This window comes from Medicago truncatula, chromosome 4 (assembly GCF_003473485.1).
Source record: "Medicago truncatula cultivar Jemalong A17 chromosome 4, MtrunA17r5.0-ANR, whole genome shotgun sequence".
Classification (NCBI taxonomy): domain Eukaryota; kingdom Viridiplantae; phylum Streptophyta; class Magnoliopsida; order Fabales; family Fabaceae; genus Medicago; species Medicago truncatula.
In genome coordinates, this window is record NC_053045.1 from 33,912,553 (window position 1) to 33,928,148 (window position 15,596).

A 15,596-nucleotide genomic window follows, 5' to 3' on the forward strand; every position below is an offset into this window, starting at 1 on the left:
CGGCAAATCTCTGTAAGAGTTTCAGTACATTGATTAAACTAGAAGAGACCCGTTCCATCTCATCTAAGCGCTCTTGGGTAAAGAGAATGATAGTTATGACCACCTTTAAGGATTAAAAATTATCTTCAACAAAAAAAAGATTAAAAATTATCTATTATATTATTATTATTATTATTCTTCTTCTTCTTAATTGGAGAGATACTTTATGACCAAATCAAAATTTAAATCAAAAGTTTATTATTTATAAAAAGCAAAACCTAGTTAAGATAACAGGTGTAAAGAACACGCAAGTTTCTGTTTGCAAAACCTTAACTCTAGTGTAGTAAATAACGGCCAAATCCAGGGCTATTTTCGTCTTTCTAAACCCCCCTCACTCCTCCAACCTCTAAATTCTAGGGTTTCTCTTTTCCCCTTACTTCCCCAATTCTCTTCAATCTATCAAACTTTCATCGGAATCCTATCGCCGGAGCCATGGAAATTCTCCCCTCCGACGAAACCCCACCGGAAACCCCCGCTATTCCCGAAAACCCCACAACTCCGATCGACAATTCCCCAAACCCTACCGGAATCGAAGAAGGTGTAACCCTCGACGTATCGGGAAAAAATCTGGAACTTCCGGTACCGGAGAATTCTTCAGACGATGCAGTGGAGAGTTTGTATATGTACAAGAACGTTTACAGTTTGATTCCGAAGTCGGTTGGTGGTTTAATGCGGTTGAAAACGCTGAAATTCTTTGGAAATGAGATTAACTTATTTGCGCCGGAGTTTGGGAACATGACGAGGTTAGAGAGGTTGCAGATGAAGGTATCTTCGCCGGGAATTGGTGGGTTGCCGTTGCATAAATTGAAGGGTTTGAAAGAACTTGAGCTTTCTAAGGGTCCTTCTAGACCTTCTGCTTTTCCTATTTTGACTGAGATTGCTGCTCTCACGTGCTTGACCAAGCTTTGTATTTGTCATTTCAATATAAGGTTTGTGTTTTTTTTTGGAGGGTTTTAGGTTACAAGTTAATAATTGTTATTGATGTTGTTAATTTGTTGGGAAAAATGTGTTTTTTATGGAGGATTAGTTTTTGTGTAGTGTCTTACATTTTGATTGTTCACTGTTTTTTTGGAAGGTAGTTAGTGTGTAGTGTCTTACATTGTTCTCTGTTTTTGTATAAGGTTTGTGTTTTTTACCTCTTATGATGTTATGCTTTTAACTTGTTTCAACTAAACTGTGTTTGTTGCTTTCACTTTTTTTTGAGGGATTTAGTTTACAAGTTAACAATTGTTATTGATGTTGTAAGTATTGTTGCAAAAAATGTGTTTTTTATGGAGAATTAGGTTGTGTGTAGTGTCTTAAATTTTGTTGCAAAAAATTTGTTTTTTGAGGAGAATTAGCCTGTGAGTAGTGTCTTAAATTTTGTTGCAAATAATGTGTTTTTGAAGAGAATGAACCTTGCATTTGTCACCTTGATGTTATGTTTAACTTGTCTCACTTTTTTTTGAAGGGTTTTAGTTTACCAGTTAATGTTTGTTATTGATGTTATAAATATTGTTGTAAAAATGTGTTTATCATGGAGAAGTAGCATGTTGGTAGTGTCTTACATTGTGATTGTCTTCTGTTTTTGACTGTAGATATCTTCCTCCGGAAATTGGATGCTTAACGAATCTGGAATATCTTGATCTTTCATTCAATAAAATGAAGACATTGCCCCCAGAGATTAGTTCTTTGAAAGCATTGATATCAATGAAAGTTGCGAATAATAAGTTGGTAGAGTTACCGCCGGCTTTGACCTCACTATCAAGGTTGGAGAATTTGGACCTGTCAAATAATAGGCTGACTTCGTTAGGATCACTTGAACTTAGCTCAATGCATAGACTTCAGAATTTAAGTCTTCAGGTACCTTGCTTTGATTTGTAAAATTGTGCTAATTCTGCAAAAATAGGTTTTTTAAGTATCTGCGTTCTTAGATGGTGCTTTTGCTGCTTCTGACTTTGCTCTGTGTGTGGGTTTTTATGCCTATATATACAGATACATATACTGGTTTTGCTTACATATTCCCGCTTCTATCATGGGATGAAGAATATATATTAAAACCCTGTACCCTTTTACAAAATCGTTGTGAAGAGGGAGGGGGATTAGAGTGGACTAGAGTATGGTGTAGGAGTAGGACTTGGGAGAGAAGAGAGAGAAACTGAAAGTTTTACAGAAAAAATTCAATAACATTAATGCCCATCAGTTCAGGTTGTTTAAAAATTACTCCCTCTGTCCCAAATTGTACGACGTTTTGGGCATTTCACACATATTAAGAAATGTAATTAATATTGTGTGGGAAAGAAATATTATGAGTTGTTTTACAAAATTATCCTTAATAAATGATATGTGAAAGATAAATGAAAGAATTGAAAAAAGAAAGAGTAATAAATAGTTAAGGATATAATAGGAAAAGTAACATTGATGTTTCATTGGTATTCTAAAGTGACATACAATTTGGGACAAATATTTTTTCTAAAGTGACATACAATTTGGGACGGAGGGAGTAATAAAGAGAGGACTAAAGTGCAATTCCACTTGAAATGAACACTCACCACCCTTGTTCTTGTAATGACGTGGCACTTTATCCCCTAGATCTAATGTCCGTTTGCTGCTGGTTTACAAGGATCTTTTTGCTGCTTCTTCTTTCTTGGTTCTCTCCTTTTGTATCAATCTTCCTCCCCTTTATGAAACTTTCTGCCTTTCTTGTGCAACGTGTCATCCTATAACAACACCATCAAGCCAGCAACTAATGCTTCTGTTGTGAGAGAGAGAGACATTTACAACGTTGTTGAAATGTAAAACGGGAAAATATAACTTGATTAAGTTCAATAACCATTTATAGAAGAATAATATTAAGAGCGAAAGAATGAGAAACTGCACACCAATCTAGATTTGGTGTGCCAAGGACCATAGCCATTAAGTGCTATGTATTTCTTGAAGTACTGTGGTATAGAGAATCCCATAAACACAGAGAATCCTAGATGAATTAAGTTCATAAGCTGTTTATATAGCAACATTAAAGGAAATTGATGCCTGTAAAATCTGTGTTGTAGGGGAAAATATCAAATTAAAAGGGTGAACTAATCAAACATTAAAAAAATATGACAAAAGCCAGATTCTTGGGTTGATCATGCCTACCCACACAGGCAAAGAGAAGGCAATATGGTTGAGCTGATTGCTATATAAACTGAGCTCAGGACAGCAATGGTTGAGAGATCAGTAAATTGATCCAACAAGAGTGCTTTGCTGGTTTAGTAGTTGAACATGCTAATGACATGAGAACACATCCTTTTCTATATATATACAAATAGGATAGGAAACAAATCAATTGTAGACCAAACAGACATAGATCACAGGGTTGTAGCTGATTGCAAATGATAGACTTGAGTTCACGGTAGCAATGGTTGAGAGATCCGTAAATTGATCCAACAAGAGTGCTTTGCTGGTTAAGTAGTTGAACATGCTAATGACATGAGAACACATCCTTTTCTATATATATACAAATAGGATAGGAAACAAATCAATAGTAGACCAAACAGACATAGATCACAGGGTTGTAGCTGATTGCAAATGATAGACTGAGTTCACGATAGCAATGGTTGAGAGATCCGTAAATTGATTCAACAAGTGTTTTGTTGGTTAAGTAGTTGAACATGCTAATGAGATGAGAACACATTCTTTTCTATATATACAAATAGGAACGGAAACAAATCAAGAGTAGACCAAACAGACCGCAACCAATTTGGGATTTGAGTGCACGAAGCTCACCAGAAAAGACAAAGGCTTGATACTCGTCTGATCAAATACCTCAAGGATCCATAAAGTCCTTAAGAGTGCATTCCCAAATGGCTGATTTTGTTTGCTAGAATCTGATGTGCAACCTATATTCTGTTTCCTTTACCTGAATGTACGTTTAATATGTATTTAATTTGGTGACATCTGACAGTGTTTCTCATGGAGGGACCGCATTGGAGGTGCCTCTGTGCATCCAAGGTATTGATTTAGTAGATGTAGCTTGCCTGTGTGAGTAGGTCAAACTATTATGATTTTGGTTGCTTGCAGTAGTGCACATATATCTCTATTCTACGTAACTTCTCTTCTGTGTGTTATTAGGTTCTAACTGTAATTTATTGATCAGGATTTTTTGAAAATTTCCTATGATTTTCATATGGTAAAGTTGTTTTTAACATATTTGTTTTTACATTTAGCACAACAAGCTGCCCAGCATTTTTCAAATTCCTTCATGGATATGCTGTAATATGGAAGGAAATGATGGTGATGGATGCAAAGATAGTTATAGCAGTTCTTCTGTTGAAATGGATGTCTATGAAACCAATTTGCTGGAAAGTGAGGAAACCTTTTCTCATGGTGAGGCGCCTTTCCATATTTGCCCCCCCTCCTTTTTTGTGTACGCTCTTCCCTTCTGAATTGTGGATGATTAAATTCACGTGTTTAAATTGGAGTTTCACTTTTCTATGCATTCTTTTGCAGGACCTGATACCATCTCTTCAAGCGTATTAACAAACTCCTCATCTAACAGTAGATGTTTTGCAGCCTGGAAGTCGTCAGGTAAACGGTGGAAGCGGCGACACAGTAAACAGCATAAAACTCGTCAAGAGCAGAAAGCTCGTCAAGAGCGGTTGAATAACAGCAGGAAGTGGAAAGGTGTAGATCATGATCAGCTGTTAAGCAAGAAGATCCACAGAATTTCTGAACCAGAAAATCTGGATACTCTTGTCTCTGAAAACTGCACAGAAACTGTCTCAGACAATGGAAGCCTGGATGACAATCATAAAAAAATATTCTCGGAAGAAGCAGCTCAGAACAATTTAATTGATAATATCGACAATGATGAGGTAATCATTGAAAAGCAGTTTTCTCAAGAAGATTGCTGCACTGCAGAAAGTAAAGATGAACGAGATGCATCCTCATGCTCCTTAGACAATGGGCAAAGTGAACAGGATGGAGCATCTTGTTCAGATTTTTCGAAGTGTAGTTTTAAAACAAAGAGGCATTCAGATCGGGATCTTGATAATCCTAAACCCTGCAAGTCTAGAAAACCGATTGGTGATGGCTCATTATTGTCTTCCAAGTACAGTAAAATTTCATTTTGTGGCACTGAGGACCATCTATCAGATGGCTTTTATGATGCGGGGCGTGATCGTCCGTTTATGCCTCTTGAGAATTACGAGCAAAATCAGTGTCTTGCTTCTCGTGAAGTCATCCTCTTAGACAGGTACATTATTCCTACTGCTACTACTACTACTACTACTACTAGTATATATTTGTGATTCTTTTTGGGGGTACAAGTAAATTAGTAACAGTAGTAGTCATAGTAATATATATTGGTATCTTTTTTGCGATTCATTTTTATATAATACGATTGGATTGGATTATTTTGTTGTGTTTCAGACAAAGGGATGAAGAATTGGATGCCATTCTGCTATCTGCTCAGGGACTGGTCTCTAATTTGAAGCAGTTAAATGGTTTAAACAAATCTGGGAGCCAGGATGAAGTATATAACTTGCAGACAGCATCACTGCTTGCACTCTTTGTATCTGATCATTTTGGCGGAAGTGATAGAGGTGCTATTATAGAAAGGGCACGCAAATCTGTTTCTGGCTCAAACTATAGTAAGCCTTTTGTCTGTACATGTTCGACCGGAAGCAGCACGAGTATAAATGCTGCAACTGAACCAGTTGTCAATGCCATAGAAGATATCAATCTTTCTATGATCTCTGAAAAATCTCTTGATTCTATAAAAAAAAGGCGAAATTCAATCATTGTTCCAATTGGCTCTGTTCAGTACGGGGTCTGTAGGCACAGAGCTCTTCTTTTTAAGGTGAGAAGTGTTGTTATATTCATCATACCATTTTGTTTATATACATATCTTAGTGTAACTTTTTCTTTTCTTACCTCTTATTGCAAGGATCTAATCCAAGTTATTTTGTTTACAGTATTTATGTGATCACATGGAGCCACCTGTACCTTGCGAGCTAGTTAGGGGTTACCTGGATTTTTCACCACATGCCTGGAATATCATTTTGATAAAGAGGAGTGATACATGGGTTCGAATGCTTGTTGATGCTTGCCGACCTTATGATATTAGAGAAGAGAAAGACACCGAATATTTCTGCAGGTATTTACTGCCGCTGAGTAAAAGTGGATGTGCTAGTCCCTTTCTTATTATAAATAAGCAGCTTGGCTTGCTACATTCTATAACATTTCTATCATTTGAATTGGTTATATTATACAATATTGCTTTCATATTTAATATTTATTTTATATGTTGATGTGTTGAAATATAGATTTCGTTATTAGTTCTGTTTCCCTTATTATTAATCAACAATCATTTGGTGGTTTAGCACTTGGATTCGGTTTTGAATATTGGATCTGATATCATATTGTAGTATACAAAGAGTATTGCTTAATTATTGGATACTGATTTTGTAGTTGATGAAGTTCCCTTTAATTATGCTCGATTTCCTGTTCAAATATAGATTGTTATTAGTTTTGCTCCTATTATTTATAAGTAATCAAAATTCGTTTCGAAATTTAGAACCCGGGTTTGTTTTTGAATATTGGATCTCATATCATATTGTAGCATGTAAAGAATATTGCTTATGCTAAACCAATAACGGCAAATCTGGCTCCAATTAGTCAAAAGTATTTTGAAATCTAACCTCATTTAAAGTTAAAAAGATCTTAGTGACTTTAAATACTGTGTTGTTGTCTCCAAACTGTCAGTGCATCTAAGATGTTCAAAAGAATTCTTGGTGTTAAGTTAAATTTCGTCAGTAACAATAATGCTTTGTTTGGACGGGGAGGAAAAATGGTTTGATAGAAAAAATAGTTTGAAAGAAAGTGTTTAGAAGAAAAAGGAATTGAAGAACGGATGAATTTATATATTTCATTGGATGAACAGAAAATTGAAAGAAAGAAGTGTGAAAGCTTCACTCCTCTTGTTTGGCTAGATGGAATGAGAGGAAAGAAAATGAGTCCATGGCCATGCTATGAATGTGTGGATGAATATATTTTCATTTCATCAGAAAATTTCTCCCTACCCAGTTTTCTTTCTTGCAATGGAGATAATGTTTTATCTATGTCTTGACAGTTTTCCCACTCTTTTCTCTATTTTCTCTCTTCAACTAAATGAGTAAAAATGATATTTTTCGTTTATATCTCCTGTTTTCTTTTAATTTTTATCTGAAACAATAATTGCATGAGATTTTTTTCGCTGCCCGGAAAGCTTTTTAAACTCATCTATTTTTGTAGTATTATATGGGATTATTCAGGGTCTGATGTCTTGGTATTTCCAGGTACATTCCTCTTCGTCGAACCCAAATTCCTCTTTCAACTAGCATTCTTCCCAGTCCTGATAATTCCTTTCCATCTCTCTCTAATTGTGATGAACTTGAGAAAAAAGCTTTAACTACATTAGTTCGGTGCAAATATGGATCAGTCGAGGCTGCTGTGAAGGTATTTAATTATCCATCCATGAATGATAGTAACATGGTTCCCTTAATGTTTTATTTTATTTTGATTGTTATTCCGGATTTTCTGATTTTTTGGATATCCTGCAATTTAATGCAATTTTATACAATATTTTTTATGGTGTTGTAGGTGCGTACTTTGGAAGTACAGGAAAATTCAGCAGACAAAATAAAAAACTTTGAATATAATTCTTTGGGAGAAATCAGAATTCTTGGTGCTTTTAAACACCCCTGTATAGTGGAAATATATGGACACCAAATATCGTGCATATGGACTATCTCAGCTGATGGTAATCCGAAGCATCGAGTGTTGAGATCTGCAATTTTTATGGAATATGTGAAAGGGGGCTCCTTAAGAGTAAGATTTTCTATATCATTTCTATGTTATTGCTAAGGTATTTTTGGTTGTTTTATTAAATCAATACTACATTTTCTTATAGACCTATCTAGAAAAGTTGTCGGAAGCTGGTGAAAAGCATGTTCCTGTGGAGTTGGCGTTGTATATTGCCAAAGATGTCTCATGCGCTTTATTGGAGCTGCATTCAAAGCACATAATTCACCGTGACATAAAAAGTGAAAACATTCTGTTCGATTGCGATAGGAAGAGAGATGATGGAACTCCCACTGTGAAGCTCTGTGATTTTGATAGTGCAGTGCCACTAAGATCACCTCTACATGCATGCTGTATTGCTCATGTAGGAACACCTCCTCCTTCTTTGTGTGTGGGAACACCTCGGTGGATGGCTCCAGAGGTCATGCGAACTATGTACAAGAAAAACAATTATGGATTGGTAAGATCCTTCAACTTATCAGCCATTTATTTGATCATTTTACATGGCATCAAGTGTTGTTTTGGTTTTTGGTCTGAAATATTAGTTAATATTAGGAATTTTATATAATTACCTGAATTCTGATGTTGAAAAGAACAACAGTTTGAATTGTAAACAGGCCAAAGATTGTTTTATTGTGACATTGAAGGAATTTTATTGCGCCCATTGTCATTTTGTCATATATACCTAACCAATATAAATTCTGTTCCTTTTTTATTTTTTTGGTTAGAAGCGTAAGTGCTCATGTTGCTTATTGGCATTGATTTTATTATATGTCTAGAAAAGGACTAATTTGATCTGTCTCTTGTTCTTGTCCTCAAATAAGCATAGTTGTATCATGAAAATGATTCGTTTTGCCGTCAACAGACATAGTATTTATCTTTGATCTTAATTTACGTTATTTTGCAACAGGAAGCTGATATTTGGTCATTTGGATGTTTACTTCTGGAGATGCTAACTTTGCAAATTCCATATTTTGGAGTACCTGATTCACACGTCCATGATAGTCTGCAGGTATGGTTGTATTTTCTTCTAGATGGATGTTGTTTTTTGAACTCTATGGGCATGCTCGTTCATTGCAACCCCTGTTTTACTTAATATTTCTACTAATGATTGATACAGATGGGTAAACGACCACAACTAACTGATGAGCTGGAGGCATTGAGCTCAATGAATGAACCCACAATGATTCAATCTGGTGAAGAGCTGGAAAAATCAGATGCTGAGACAGATACATTGAAGTTCCTTGTTGATTTGTTTCATAGGTGCGTCGAAGAAAATCCAAATGAACGACTTACCGCTGAAGAAATCCATGAAATGCTGCTTGGACACACAAGTCGCATACAAGTTCAAAATGTTAGTGAGATTTAGGCAAGCTATTATTGGAGTGTCCCTGTCCCGGTGGATTATATTTATCAGAATAAAAGTTTTTCATTCTTTATAGTGTGTTGCATCTTACACAAGAATAATTCTTCTTTCTAGGTTTTAGTCTTCAGTGAGTTGTGTTGTATTTTTTGTAAAAGTTTTAAGACTTAGATCCATGCGGCTCTAATATCATCTGATTGAGATCTTTATTTGTAGCTAGGTCTCTTTTCAGGTTGTAAGTGTTGAGACAATTATTAATTGTTGTTGCTAGGTCTCTTTTCAGGTTGCAAGTATTGAGACAATTATTTATGTAGTACAAACATTCTGCAAGTGGGACTGATTAATTTATTGACTTGAATTGTAAGCTGGTTCAAAGCAGTATATCCTTTTCTTTTTCACAATTGTACAGTCAAGCAGTATATCCTTTCCTTCTTCTAGAAATAAATTTGATAAGTATGCATGATTGTTTTCTCGGATGCATGATTTATGCTCAATTTTGTTGAAATATTTTGACGCGCATCAGATGCAAATATGCAATGTTTGCCTTCTCGTGTCGAAGAATCAGCTGTAAATATTTTTGACAGACCTTGTATAGTTTTAAAATTTAGTACAAAATTTGGATTAGACATACTACTATTATTTCATTGGCAGGAAAGGAAGGATGCACTTATCACAGGTTGATTTTTGAAATGCTGAGAGCATTTCAAATGAATTTGTTTTACCTTGCTTCAGACTCCTAGATTGGAGCAAGTCTAATATTAATTGTTATGAAATAATTATGACCCATCAAGCTCTATATTTCAACCTATCTAATTTTTTACTTGCTTTCACATGCAGCATTTGGTATATGTCATAATGACACTTCTTTAATCTTTTACCAAAAGAAAAAGTTGGTGTCCTTTTCATCTAATCTAACTATTAACAATTAATTAGAGATTTTTATTGGAGACAGCATTGTAGAATGACACAATCTTCAGACAGCTTGTACTCTTAATTATTTAAATGCAGATACTTAATCTCCTAGCTGCTAATGGAATTTGGAAGTTGATATGTCGTCTTGGCATCTTTACACTAGAGTGCATTTAGTAGCTGCAACTTTGGACCACTCTACTCACATGATACTTCTACTTATTTCTCTCCTCCTCCCAATATCTGATATATCCTTAACAGGGACCAGAATCTCTCCTTTACATTAAAAAAATCACTTACATGTATAATGTAACTGAAGAATGGAAAAATCTTTTTGGCTTTAGATGGTGCAATAAAATCAATGTTTTCTTAACATAGGGTTGTGATGGTGCCTATTCCTTTTCCTTCTCTTGTCTCTATTTTTCTCTCTTCTGACTTGCTCAACAGATTTTACTACAAAAGTGTAACTAGAGATTGTGACCCTCTAATTAACCAAACCAAGCATGCTTCTTTTCTCACAAGTGGACCACTTCTGGCCTCTGGGTTTGAGCCAGCCTAGCTGTTTTGTTGCAAAGCAAAGCGTGGGGCTCTTGTACATGGTGGACCATCATGCTGAGTGTTACTGTTAACAGTAGTTTTTCCATTATAGGCAACAATTACAATTTTGGCACAACAATCTAACATCGTACCTTAATTATTTACTAGGACAAAATGAAATAGATCCTCATCCTGTCATCTATGCTAAATGCTAATAATACATTTGTATACTATATAATTGCTCAAAAATAAAAATAAAAGATATGAACCGAGAAAATTAGTTTTATACTTACATTCAATTAAAAATTATTATTTTGTCATGTCACTCAGAAAATCATACCAGCTATTTAGGGCACTATGTTCACTTAGGGCCGATCCTAAGATTTTTGAAGTCCTGGACGAATCAATAAAGTTGCGTCATTCTAATTATTTGAATATCTTCCTTTTTGCATTCTTTGTTGCAGAAGATTCATTCATAATCAAAGTTTTCTACAAATATATTTTTAACAAAATTAATCAAAAAAAGGTAAAAAGAAATATATGTGCATCGTACTAACTAATAAGTAAAAATAATAATTTTGGTGTACCTAAAAAAAATGAGCCCTGGCCGCCTCCCCTGCCCATGCTCATGGCAACCCTATTTCATTGTGGACAAAACGGTGGCCTTTGTACAACAATTTGGGATTAAGTTGATCCACTCATTCCCATATTATGCCCATGCTAATGGACAGGTAGAAGCAATTAACAGAAACATCACAACTTTGATAAAGAAAACCTTGAGGATAAACCTAGAAAATGACGTGAAACACTACATGAGGTATTGTAGGCCGTAAAGAATTTTAGATCTACTGCAATTTGATTTACTATATCGGTTGACATATGGGCATTATGTTGTTTTGCCATTAGAGAGATTAACCTCATTAAGAGTAGTCAACCTAAATTAATATGCTATGTTTAGATGAATACCAATTGAATTTTTTTACGGGGATGAATATCCACTAATGATCTTGACCGAAATCGAAATGTCCAAATAAAAAATGGATAAAGTCTACAATAAATGAGTCAAGTTGAAAATATTCGTAGAAGATGACTTAAGTTTGGAAAACCATTTTACTTATCAAAATTAAAAATATCTTAAATTTGAAAAATGGTCACCAAATTGCTAAGGCCCTTTTATTATTAACAAGGTTTACAATGGTGATGCTTATCGGTTAGTGTGCTAGGTGAAGAACTTAATAGAAGTACAAATGAAATATATATTTTTTCCGAAAATATTATTCAATATGTTGTGTGTGACTTAAAATCTCATTAAAATGTTTCCATGAGCTTAACTCAATTGGCAAGGACATTGCATAATATATGCAGGGGTCGTGGTTCGAACGCCGGACATCCTCACTTATTCGCCTTGAAAAGGAAAATTTCTAGTCACTATGCTACTTGACAAAAAAAAATCTCATTAAAATAATGGTTTGAAACTTTGAATGATCAGTCAGCTATTGCCCCATCCACAAGACACCCAACAAAGGCCGCAAGGCGGGTATGAATTGGAAATTTTCGAGCCTTTCCTTATTACCTTGTCCGCAAGGCAAACATATATGGCCGCAACGTGGACAACTTTGCATGGACTTAGGGCGCGAGGTGCTCAGGACCGCGAGGCGGGTGTCTAATTTTTTGAACCATATTCAAACATTTTTTTCTTTCATTTGTTGTGTAATCTTGTGATATCAAAAGATGCAACTTTTAAAGGTTAAACGTTGAGTGTTTTTGGTTAAGATTCTTGGGTTAAAAAACACTTTCTAAATACTTTGGGTAGTGAAATCTCATTAAAGAGAAGATCTAATCTCTCTCTTTTGATTTCTCTTTAGATCTTCTTTTGGGTTGAGAGTTGGGAAAAGGTATAAAGGTTAGCGTTTGTTCATGGAGAGCTTTTAAAGCTAATTTCTTGTAACTTCTTTATACCTCATGTAAAAAGTCGTGAATAGTGAAATGGCTGCTCCCTTGTTCATGGAGAGCTTTTAAAGCTAATTTCTTGTAACTTCTTTATACCTCATGTAAAGAGTCGTGAATAGTGAAATGGCTGCTCCCTTCTTCAGATGTAGGCCATTTTTAGGCCTAACTGAGCAATAAAATTTTGGTTTGTTTATTCCTTTACTCTTTGATTTGATTGCGAATTTACTTTACACATCATTGCTTGTTGTTTGCTTGAATTATATGGTTACTGATTGCCATTGCTATTTGCTCTACATCTTTATTCTTGTTGGTTTTGACAAAGAGTTCGAATTCACAATACAACTATACACATAAATCAATACAAACATATTTTACTCGTATGTTATTTGCTTTCAATTTTTTTTTTACATATATTTATTTTACCAGTTAATTAGTTCTATACATCAATCATTGTTATGGACTGAGCAAACAGTTTTAGGCCTATTTATTTAGGCCGAATACAAAATAAAGCCAAATCCAGCATTTGATAAATTATTTGCAACACACCCTTCCCTGAGAGGGGGGGTGCTTGAGCAACCGAGACCTGTTCAAACTAAACTATAACGGTCACCATTATGGCTCCCGTGAATCACTCCTCGACAGTTACAATTTCCACGAATTCGTAACCGCCGAGCCTTACGTGTGCCTTACAACTGTTCTGCAAACATCCACATTTATATAAAAGGGACTCTCAACAGTCCTTAAGGTTAGAATCTACTCCGTTTCTAAACCCCCATTCTGATCTCATACTGGCTTGAGCGTCGGAGTGTCTGCAGGTACACACCCTCTGCCGTTCTAGTCAACAACTAAGGCATTCAACCACCACTCAACCACCGTACAAAATACACCGATAGTCATCTTCTGTTCAGGTACGATCAATCATCAATCTTAACACTTTTTAGAATTGTTAAAAACAATCAAGACAGAAGGATAGTAAAGTTCATTCCTTAGAATAATCATTTAAAGGAAAAAAAAATCAATAGATAAACCACTGAATTAACTTCAATTCGACAACTCATATGTTCGATGTTTATTAGTGATTTCATCATCAGTGCATTAATATGCATGCTGGCCAAAAGTTAGGTTAGGTGAATTGCTCATTGAAACATTGACAAGTAGGAATATGTTTTATATATGCAGTGGACCAATAGGTGGTGAACAAATTAGAATACGATCCATGCATTTGTATAACTATAAACTGATTAGGTCCTGTACCTAGCTAGAAGCCTATCAATGACTTTGATTATAAAATTGCATGATGCAACATTTATCAACTTGATTAACCGTTTGTTTAACCATTAAACTATACATGCAAACATTTAAAATATTTGTTACAACCGGCCTACATATATTTAGCTTCTAATTAATTCACTTCTCCTTTCTCAAAAGAATCAAAAGGCTTTTGTACATGATTTATGTGACTTTTTCCCATGATGCTGAATTACACCTACACACCCTACACATATTTAATCAATTCAATGGTATATCCCTTACTTGATCTTGAAGAAACATTTTAACATTTCGTCTCAATCTCAATAATATACACGATACGTTGCAACAAATTAAGTTTAAGGAAGAGTTTGCTGTCCATTTAGATCCTAAAAGACTTAAGGAATCACTTGCATGCACGAAAATATCCAATTTACATAAAAAAAACGATGAAAATGATGGAATGGAACTCGACATATTGCAATCACATGAATTTCTTTTGAAAAAGTGTCATTCCTTTATAAATTTTTAAATAATGGAAAAAAGTATTCTCTAAAAAAAATAATGGAAAAAGTGTTTGTTGTAATATAGAATTACAAAAGCTAATAATCATCGAAAAACCATTTGTAAATACGATTCCCTTTTTTTATAAATATAAATATTCTCTTGTTAACGATTTGGCTTCTCACCTTTAGTCCCCATTGCAACACATATTTGACACAAATTACAGCCGGCACCCCCACATTTTAAAGCACTCGTATAAAAAGCTTAATCCAAATCAAATCCTGAATAATACTTATTCGTTAGTACTTTTTGTTGCAAATCAAACGTATTCAATTGGAAGTTCTCGTGAGTTTAACTCAGTTGGTAGGGATAATACATAGTATATGCAAGGTCCGAAGTTCAAATTCCGACCACCACAAAAAAAAAATTCTTTAGTTGTTACAATATACCATCAAATAAGTAGTACGTACCCAAGAGCACTTACATGGAATAGCAATCATCTCTTCTAACTTAATCAAAGTCTTGGGGTTCTAACTTAGGATTTTTTTTTGTCTATTTGACTCTATTAAGACTCAAAGATTAGCCTTCCCAATTGAATACGTTTTTTTTTTTTTTTTTTTTTTTTTTTTTTTGTATAGTGACCGGAGTTTGAACCCCGGACCTTGCATATATTATGCATTGTCCCTACCAACAAAAAAAAAACCGTATTCAACCGAGACCTTGATTAAGTTAGAAGAGATCAGTGTTATCCCATGTAAGTGCTCTTGGATACTACTTATTCGATAGTATATTGTAACAACTAAAGAATCCTTATTAATTATTTGATTGTTTTTAGCTAACATTAATTATTAGACTAATTATTGGTTTTTAAATTGATCTTATTTATTAATTGAAAAAAAATCTTATTAGATTTTTTTTAGCTAGCATTAACTATTAGACCGTTTGGTTTAGAAATTGAGAAAAGATGAAGAACTAATTGGTTACAGAGCACCTAGTTTAATTCAATTGAAGACAATGTACCTTGCTAATTGTACATAGTTTGATATATGATTTGTTGTCGCTCTTTACCTGCGCATGTTACGCATAGTTTGATACATTACATGAGGATAATGTTTCATGAACATCTTTTTTTCTATACACACGTTGTACCATCCTATGTGAGAGTGTGTGTGAAACAATAAAAGTGAGTTTTTTGTGTATGTGGGGACTACATGAATACATGTCACAATTATGTGTGGATGTA

At 34.6% G+C, this 15,596-nt stretch overlaps 1 protein-coding gene across 1 annotated transcript; it reads left to right on the forward strand.

Annotated features, from left to right (window-relative positions):
- Nucleotides 1-397: 397 nt before the first annotated feature.
- LOC25492688 (uncharacterized) lies at nucleotides 398-9,606 on the forward strand. The gene is made up of 11 exons (XM_013600880.3): nucleotides 398-968; nucleotides 1,617-1,881; nucleotides 4,227-4,386; nucleotides 4,510-5,254; nucleotides 5,431-5,860; nucleotides 5,976-6,157; nucleotides 7,338-7,497; nucleotides 7,642-7,869; nucleotides 7,952-8,302; nucleotides 8,753-8,854; nucleotides 8,963-9,606. Exons 1-11 carry the CDS (start codon nucleotides 472-474, stop codon nucleotides 9,209-9,211), a joined length of 3,369 nt encoding a protein of 1,122 aa, XP_013456334.1. The 5' UTR covers nucleotides 398-471; the 3' UTR covers nucleotides 9,212-9,606.
- Nucleotides 9,607-15,596: the final 5,990 nt, after the last annotated feature.

Bases quoted from the DNA above. Each gene is read 5' to 3' on its own strand.
- LOC25492688 (XM_013600880.3), top strand. From the start codon at position 472: ATGGAAATTCTCCCCTCCGACGAAACCCCACCGGAAACCCCCGCTATT. The intron at 7,870-7,951 runs GTAAGATTTTCT...ATTTTCTTATAG, and splicing joins TGAAAGGGGGCTCCTTAAGA to ACCTATCTAGAAAAGTTGTC. The intron at 8,855-8,962 runs GTATGGTTGTAT...TGATTGATACAG, and splicing joins ACGTCCATGATAGTCTGCAG to ATGGGTAAACGACCACAACT.